Below are 9,435 nucleotides of genomic sequence, written 5' to 3'. Positions count from 1 at the left end.
CAGCGGTAGGCTGCTGCAGTTGCCGCAGGGCAGCCAATGGGCACGCTAGTAAGCTTGCCCTAGGTCTGCAGGCTGCCACACTGCGTTGACAAGATTATAAAAATTAAGGATAATTTTTGGCTTCAGTATCTCGAGAAAGAAAGGCTTTCCCGTAGCGTAAGCAACTACGCAATACGAGAGAACCTCTCGTAAGAGAACGAAAACTTCAGAAGCCTAAATGAAAACTCTGGAAGCGCATTTGTAAGTTCAGATCAGCGATTGAAATATGAGAAATAGTTAGCAAAACATGCAGTGTATTAAAAACGAAGTCAAAAAATTTGCCTGCGATCAGTTTTAGAGATAATTTATTTAGTTTCAATTTATATTTTCATTAGTTTCTTGAAAAGCTACGTTCATTTTTATTGGCACAAGAATAGCTCCATATTTTTGGAGATGGTTAGGTAAACATTTAAAATACACATTATTAGCAATTGTAATTGTGTCCTTAAAGCAACACTAAAGAACTTTTCCTCTTCGGCCCCCCTACAGGTTGTAATCGGAACTGTCCATTACCACTGTCGTAAATAATTTAGCCTACAGCCTAATGTTGCACTCAAGCTCGCTGTTTATCCAGCACTGGCTTTAGACGATGTCCACAGACAATGTAGAGTATGTTGCATGACTTTATAAAAGTATGATGTATTGCGACATCAGAAATGAAGAAAAACAAAATAATGACTATTGTAACACTTGCTGTAAAGCAAGTCAAATTTGTAGTTTCTTATGTCTCATTCGAACTACAGAAACGCTACCCGATCTGGCAAACTTGCATAGTGCGGTTATAGCAGATATAGGGCTGCAAAGCAAATCCAGAAGTGCCTTTTACCCTGTTACGACTTGATGAACCACTGATACGATTTTGGAAAAATTATTTTAAGGTAAAAAAAGTTCTTTAGTGTTGCTTTAAGAAAGTCTATTTCAGTTTTTAGTAAACAAAAACTAAATTGTCATCAAAGAAATGTGTTTCCCTGTTTCCTGTGTTTGGTCATTAAAGGGTTAATAACGTTTAATGATATCAGTATCAGTAGGCAGGTTATGTTGAACAACAACGACATTTTCTGCTCCAGGTCGACAGATGTCAGCAGTGTGCCCGGCGTCAATGTCTTTCCGGAGGAAATGTTCACCAGCAACTTCCGTTTCCGTTTCGCCATTGGAAAACGTTCAGCGAACACCGTGGGAGAAGAGAAGTCTAGAAACATTTAAGTTATTTTTCCTCTCCTTATTTACACAACTATCGGATTCATTTTATTTTAGTGATTTGGTGTGGAGAAAGGAAAGACAAGCATTTTAGGTAACGAGAAAACTTGCCTGGTCGCTGTAAAACAGCTGAATAAAGTTAGAGGTAAGTGTTTGTGTTAAGGTTCGGTTCGTTTTGTTTGCTAAGTTACCAACACCCTTCTTTAAAACATTACCATGGTAACTAACTTATAACTACTGGCGTTCAATTATCGTTGATACAATTATAGCTGTTACTGTAATATAACGGCGGCAACTTGGGTACTTTTTTTGAGTGCTATCAATAAGTGGACAGTATGATATTTTTTGCAATGCATTCGGTACTTTGGTAACATTCTGACAGATTTAGGACGTAGTGAACTCTTGAGGCCAGTAACACAACACGATTGAAGTGAATCTTGCGCAGCAAAACATTGATAATATTTGTTTCACTTATTCTAATAAGCAATGCATTTTCTTTATTGTATCGTCTTCGTTGTTGCTCTTAGAATTATACAAAAGCAAAAATCTGTAATGCGTGCTCAAGTTGGAATCACAGATATTAATAAATTGAGACTAAATCAAACACCAAATACAAACCGTTTTTATACTGTTGTTCTGGCCCAATTATTATTATGGTTTCAGTCATTTATTGAAATGTATTGATTTATGGACTGTAAACACTCAAAGGAGGGACTAGTAAGCAGATTGTGATTTGGGACCGTAAATAATTGAGAACCATTATAAATATCTGGTTGTTAATGAAATAAACGATTAGACTTATCTATTAATGTAAAATATAAGCTGTTAAACTGAGAGTGGTCTGTGACATTAACATTAGTATTACATTTTGTTTGTTTGTCTATTAGATTTTCCTCCAGAATGTCTCTTCCCAAGCGTGAGGTTGATGAGCTGAGGCCATGGGTGGAACGCACAGTAAAGAAGGTCCTTGGTTTTTCTGAGCCCACTGTGGTCACAGCAGCGTTACACTGTGTGGGAAAAGGCCTGGACAAGAGAAAAACCACAGGTAAGATGTTTGCCTTATATGTACTGATATAAGTTATATCTGTACCTGCTGTATCATATTACAATGAAATTACAGTTCTACTGTAGGAGTGAATGCCTGCGGAGATGGAAGGAACAAGTCTGTCACGCAAATTGGAAATGTTTCTTCTGTCCTCGAGACAGTTTTTACTTCTGCAGAAAAACTAGGACGTAGGAGCTCGCAAGTGATTTTTTTTCTAGTCTGAGAAAGCGCACGTCAATCGTTTATGCTCATGTGGTCGCACCTTGTATCGTGTGAGAGGAACTACGAGCTGAACCAAGTACCTTACGAGCTCCTCCCAATCATTTTTAAACAGGTTAAAAAATGTGTGGAGTCTGCCTGAATTTGACCAGTGTACAGGGTCTCCTGGGTTCCAAGATCATACAACCACATCACATAGGCTTCTAGCACACACACACACACACACACACACACACACACACACACACACACACAAAAACACTCTCTAGTTGTTTTTGTTGACCTTGCTGTTCTTTGCTATTCACCTAATCATTTGCACAGCATTCTTTCTTTTTTTATTTATTTTTCCATCTGAAGATATAGCAACACCATTGAAGATATTCATGTTTTTAGCACCAAAGCTCAAGCGATTGCCACTGGCTTGCAATGTACAGGTACAGCCGTGCCGTATACAAACTGCTTTGACACGATTATCAGGTTAACCTGACTTGTATCATGTGCAAGGGCTCACAACAAGCTCCTGAGTGTGTAATCTCTTTCTCGCACTGTGTACGCCAGGCTTAAGTTCAGCCTCCTTATAGCTACAATGATTTAAAAAATAAGATCTCTATAGTATCTTAACATTCATTGTGAATATGTAATTGTGCCTGATTGCTTGAAGCTTGTAAATGAGAGTGGTGAGGCTTATTACACACACAAAAGGGTGGAGTCTAGCATTCCAGAAAGTTCCTTTATATATTCATGTCATGATGATTGATGTTACATTTTTAATGTGTAGGTTTGCCATTGAAACATAACATGATCTCACTCAGCTTCAATTTTTAAGTTCTCAATAAGCTTATTTTTTTTTTTGCAATTTAAATAGACTTATGCACTGACTAATAAAGAGATCCTTAATTTGCCGGATCTCAGCATATTCTGTAAAATCTATAACAGTAAAGGTCTGTTCACACCAAGGACGATACTATAAGGATAAAGATATAGTTATAAAAATCATTCTATATCACTACTATAACAGCACAGAGAAACAATATCGTTGACATTACTTTAGAATGATTTTTCCAGCTGACAGCCAATCAGAATCCATTCTGCTTATAATAAACAGAACAATGTCATCTGCTAGTTCTTAGTGTGAATGGGCCTTAAGCTGGGGTGTGTGGAAACAAGCTAGTATTTTTTGTAATAAAGATGTGATTAGAGACAAAACTATCCCATTTCAAAAATTTGTATAGGAAACATGATTGCTGTTTATTGATTGGCTTGACATGTCTTTACCTATCCCATAAAATTTTTTAACGTAACACCGTGTCTACACCAGACATTAGCGGCGCGATGCGACAAAAGCAAACAGAACCTATTATAATCAGTGAAGCTGTCTACACTGGTTCTATTTCTGAAGTATGCTCGCGCTACTTCTTACACAAAGAACAAATGGATTTGTAGCGGTTGCTTTGTCACATCCAGTGTAAACGGCATCAATGTCGTTTATGAAGAATTCACTGGTTTATGAAGAATTACTCATAATTTTAGAGATAATTTTATTATGCGGCTGATATACTGTGGCAAGGCAGTGATAATTCCTTGAGACTCTTCATTAATGAAGATCAATATCTCTCTTTTACTTTTAGACCAGCTAAGGCCGTTTCTTGATGATTCAGCAAGCAGCTTTGTTGAGCGTCTGTTTGAAGCTCTTGAGGAAAGCAAAAACTCCCGTGGCAATAAAGGAGCTGGAGAGAAGAACCGCAAAAGAGAGCTGAAGGTATAGAGTTTTCTGTGCCTCCAATGTCTGAGCAAGAAGGAACATTTATTAAGGAAATTAAGTCTGTTCTGAATCAATTGAGTCACTGTTTTATGAAACTGACACTTAATATAAGGTAAAAGTTATAGTTAAGTAAACTTTCTCTTACTATTTCTTGTCTTTTACATCTGTTTTATTTTTCCTCTCTGTCCTTTGTTTAGGAAGTGTTTGGAGATGAGGTGGAAGGAGTGAAGGATGGACACAGTGTGGATACAGGGGTAAAGAAGAAGAGAGTACCTCGCTTTGAGGAGGTGGACGAACCAGCTGTTTTACCTGGACCCCCTACAGAGAGTCCTGGCATGCTTACAAAGATGCAGGTAACACACACCATCAGTAAAAGAAGACACTAGACAGAGGTCTCTGGTCGAGCACACACAGGATCACTTCAATAAAATGTTGACAATTTAAAGGAGAACTCCGGTCAATTTTAACATAGAGCTCATTTTTTTGTAAATTTGGAGTGCTGTCAGTACAGAGAACAACGACAAAAATCGGTGTTGCCTACACCGTGTTATCCTCTTTTTAAAATTTGCACCCTGTTGACTTCAATGGGGCAAGTTTAAACCAGCTTTTAGCCTCTTAACATCCTTAATGTGTCATTACAAGTGCACAGCTAATGTGAGTGATTCCTTCAGAGTGAACACGGGTGAATCTGACTGCAGTATATGTGAAAGATATGAATAAAAATGATGTTTATTTCAGCCAGCGCACATACCTGTATTTTCTTCCTGTTTTCGGTTGAAGTCCATAGTAATCGATTGTCGAGTTCACGCGCGTGATCATAGGTAACTAAACCTATGCGTGTGAACTCGACAATCGATTACTATGGACTTCGACCAAAAACAGGATGTAAATACAGGTATGAGCGCTGGCTGAAATAACATCACTTTTATTAATATCTTTCACATCTACTGCAGTCAGATTCACCCGTGTTCACTCTGAAGGAATCACTCACATTAGCTGTGCACTTGTAATGACACATCAAGGATGTTAAGATGCTAAAAGCTGGTTTAAAACTTGCCCCATTTAAGTCAACAGGGTGCAAATTTTAAAAAGAGGATAACACGGTGTAGGCAACACCGATTTTTGTCGTTGTTCTCTGTATTGACAGCACTCCAAATTTACAAAAAAAAATGAGCTCAATGTTAAAATTGACCGGAGTTCTCCTTTAATGAAATGAGTAATGGGATGAAGTGTGATCACTACAATATTTAGAACATTTAATTACTTGTAAGTACTTGGGTAAAACAGATATTGCTTAGTGCTGCACAAGTATGAAAGTTCACAGCTTTTTTTATAGAGGACACTACATAATTTCTCATAATTGAATAGTTTTTGATGGACTGCCTGTGTCAAGCATAAATACTAAATGTGATACTCTATTTTCAGATAAAGCAAATGATGGAAGCAGCCACACGGCAGATTGAGGAGAGAAAGAAACAGCTAAGTATTGTGGCTCCTGTGCCCTCTACACAGGTAATAAACAATACCAAACACTAATAAATGTGTACCGTAACAAAGCGCTTATAAATCTTTTGCCAACTATTAGTTCACAGTTAATTCAAAGTTTATAAACTGTAGTCTTTACTTTAAAGGCACACTAAGTTTTTTTTGGATCAAAATATCCCAAAACCACTAGAACAATGTTATATATTTTGTTGATTTGTGTTCTTATATTATCCCAAATGTTTCTAAGAATGTTTAAATCCAGAGAAATAAGCCGTTTTAACCAGGACACGGACCATCATACCTGTGTTTCCCTACATTTATTTTGTAGAAACCATTGAAACACCAAAGATGCTTTAATCAGGCCTGATAGCGCTCCGGCGTACAGACGTGTCTGCGAAAAAAAAAAAAAAAAAAAATCTGGTTCGCGTGAGAGGCGCTTTGCTTTCATTAAACCACACCAGTAAGCCTACTTCAGCCAATCGGTAATAGGGTAGGCAGGGGCTGGTCTTGGGTTTTGGCCAATCAGATTGATTCAGCAGTCACTCCACGTTCAAATTTGTTTTGTGTTTCCCATACACTACGAATGTGTTTCCCACACTGGCAGCGCGATCGCCAAAGTCATGGAGTGCAGCTTTATGAAGCCAGGGGAAGACACCAAACTTGTCGATAAAGGTAGATCAAACTTGATGAAAAAATTATCGTGGCCTGATTTGAGGTAGCTCGCCAACAGGCCGTTCATATCGCGTCTTTTGCGCGCTCTAGTTCATTCTAGTGCTGCACGATTAATCGTATCGCAATCGCGATGTCAAGCCTACGCGATTATATGACGCAAAATGTTGCGATTTTATATTAAATAAACAAATTAGCGCTGTTAACGCACTTATTAATGCAAATGCTTTTAAACCATTCATGCGCGATAATACATAAAAGAACGAGCTGCCTGTGAATGTCCTCCACACACACACACACACACACACAGATAGACACGCGCCAGTATCAAGTTCTCTTTCGCGGTAGAACGAACAACACACATGTATGCCAAAATGAACGCGCTGCCTGTGAATGTCTGACTGTGACACACAGAAAGACTCGCGCTAATATCGTGCGTGCGCACAAAACAGCATGACAGAATACAGTTCTCTTTCGAGCTTGAACGAACAATAACACACACAATTATGCAAAAATGTATTTTTGTCGAGTGTCTTCATAACATAAGAGTAGTCTTATGATGAACATGAAGAGTTGTGATGACTCGTGAAAGAATGAGGCGCGTGTGAGATCCGCGTCTCTGACAGCGGCTGGTCTTAAAGGGACAGTACATTAGTGGCTACCACTAATTACATCTGTCGCTAAAGTTATTCTATTTTTTTTATTTTTTTGCTTTTTTATTATTATTATTTTTCTTTACCCCTGACATGTATGGTTATATGTACTGTTGTATGTAAATTATGTTTTGTTCTTGTTAAAATGCAATCAAAAAAAAAAAAATCTGTCGCTAAAGTTAATCAAAGAACAAAGGGAACAGAGAAAAACACTCACTGCTCTTGACTAAAGAACTTTTTTCTTTAGGCTGATTATCACTAATCTGTGTGTGCATTTATTTTCCTTGAGAACTAAGCAAGTTGACTCATGAAACCATTTGTTTATTATATCGCATATCGCAATCGTAATCGCAATATTGACCTCAATTATCGCAATATGACATTTTCCCCAAATCGTGCAGCCCTAGTTCATTCAAATGTAGGCGCTATAATCGTTAATCGATATAATAGTTTTTGTCACTATAATCATGAAATGAAATGTTCATGCCATTTCATCTCTAGCTATGATAAACTGAAATCAACTAATTATGTTTTTTTTACAGTATAATATGCAAAGTACAATTTTCTATAAAAAAATTATATCTGATTCTGTTCTTTTCTCTGACACGCGTTGTTGGTTGTGGAAGGATACTAATGTGATTGCTTTATCTGTAAATTAAATAAATGCTTTTTCAATGACTGAATTCATTGAAATTAAAATTAATTCTTCGATATGAATATTTTTTGGCAATGCGTCGTAGGTCTTAAATTTCAATCTTTATGGTCTTAAAATGTCTTAAAATGGTCTTAAATTTGACTTCCTGAAACCTGCTACTGTAATATAGGCTTGTATTGGGTTTGTTCATCTCATGTCTGAATGATGTCCATTTATATCCACAAAAGTCACAAGACTCTATCATTTAAGGGACTATTTATCAAAATGTTCTCATAGGGGAGCACACCCCTGGATCCCGCTTGACAATTATGTTAATCAGGGCATATATATTGGTTTAGGGGCCCGCTTACCTCCCAGGGAAAAAAAGTTCAGGCTCAGGATTTTTTTCTACTATCACCCCTGTTTAATATATTATGTGTTTTATTAGACAGGTGAGCAACTGTGTATACATTCATCGAAACCATTGAAACACCAAAGAAGCTTTAATCTATTATGTATTTTATTAGAAAGGTGAGCAACTGTGTATACATTAGGGTTGGGTATTGGTTGGGTTTTATCAGATACCAGTACCTACTCTGTATTTTTTTAAAGGTTCCGGTGCTTAAACGGTTCTTGAACCGGTACTTAAAGGGTTAGTTCACCCAAAAATGAAAATTCTGTCAGTAATTACTCACCCTCATGTTGTTCCAACCCCGTAAGACTTTCGTTCATCTTCGGAACACAAATTAAGATATTTTTGATGAAATCTGAGAGCTGGATCACTCCTCCTGCAGGCTTATGGACACCTTAACTTGCTGGCCCAGAAAATGTATTAAAGACATTGTTAATATAGTCCAAGTGACTCCAGTGGCTCAATCTTAAGTTTATAAAGCGACGAGAATACTTTTTGTGCGCAAAAATAACGACTTTATTCCACTTTTCATTTCCTTCTCTCTGGACCTCGAGTCTTTTTACATAGTGTTTAAGCGTAGTGTGTCTGTGTTTCACGTCACCACGTAGGCTCACTATTGGGCCACTCTGATCATGTGTGATACGTGGTGACGTGAAACACAGACGCGCTACGCTATTACACTACGTAAAAAAAACTCGAGGTCCAGAGAGAAGGAAATAACCCTTTATAGTCCGGTGGCGTAGTGAAAATACTGTTACCGAGTTGATAAAAGCACCAAATTTTGCATGGTGTTTCCTTAGGGTCTATAGTGTAATTTTGGCCTAGGAGCCCTCGGAAATAAATGTTGTAACGTCATATTAGAAGTATATCATTATCAATGAAATATGCTTAAAAACACTGAGATTTTCAAGTTCCTGCACAATATAAAGTATTCAAATTCCCAAAGTTAACATTTTGATATGTTTATTTATGTTTATGAACTTTTACATAACTAAAGCTTCAATACATGTTAAAGTATTAGCAATATGGTCTTTATTGGCCCTGTAATTGATAATTATGAGTCGTTACAGTTGCATTTGCAAAGAGGTGAGCAGTCTAAACTTGCTTTGCCACATTTGCATGTGGAACAATCCCCCTTACAGGAACATTTGATAAGTTCTCTGCAAGCTGTGGGGACTTCTGTAAGTGTCATCCAAACTGGTTCCCAAGACCCTGTTTCCTTGGTCCATCCATAGTCCCTTGGAGAGGGAATACCTTGCTGTGAGAGTGTGCTGGTCGCCCAGATTCCAGTCTGATAAAGTGCCCGTCTTATGTGCTGCA

At 37.6% G+C, this 9,435-nt stretch overlaps 1 protein-coding gene across 1 annotated transcript in view; it reads left to right on the top strand.

Annotated features, from left to right (window-relative positions):
• Positions 1–1,063: 1,063 nt before the first annotated feature.
• prpf3 (PRP3 pre-mRNA processing factor 3 homolog (yeast)) overlaps positions 1,064–9,435 on the top strand; it is a 40,964-nt gene continuing 32,592 nt past the window's right edge. The window contains exons 1-5 of the mRNA XM_081389357.1: positions 1,064–1,381; positions 2,124–2,281; positions 4,129–4,259; positions 4,460–4,615; positions 5,688–5,774. Coding sequence (XP_081245483.1) covers positions 2,137–2,281; positions 4,129–4,259; positions 4,460–4,615; positions 5,688–5,774 — 519 coding nt within the window. The 5' untranslated portion in view covers positions 1,064–1,381; positions 2,124–2,136. The remainder of the gene's footprint in view (positions 1,382–2,123; positions 2,282–4,128; positions 4,260–4,459; positions 4,616–5,687; positions 5,775–9,435) is intronic.

This window comes from Scardinius erythrophthalmus (assembly GCF_964197995.2).
Source record: "Scardinius erythrophthalmus genome assembly, chromosome: 16".
NCBI classification, from domain to species: Eukaryota; Metazoa; Chordata; class Actinopteri; order Cypriniformes; family Leuciscidae; genus Scardinius; species Scardinius erythrophthalmus.
This window is presented reverse-complemented; position numbering and strand designations above follow the sequence as displayed.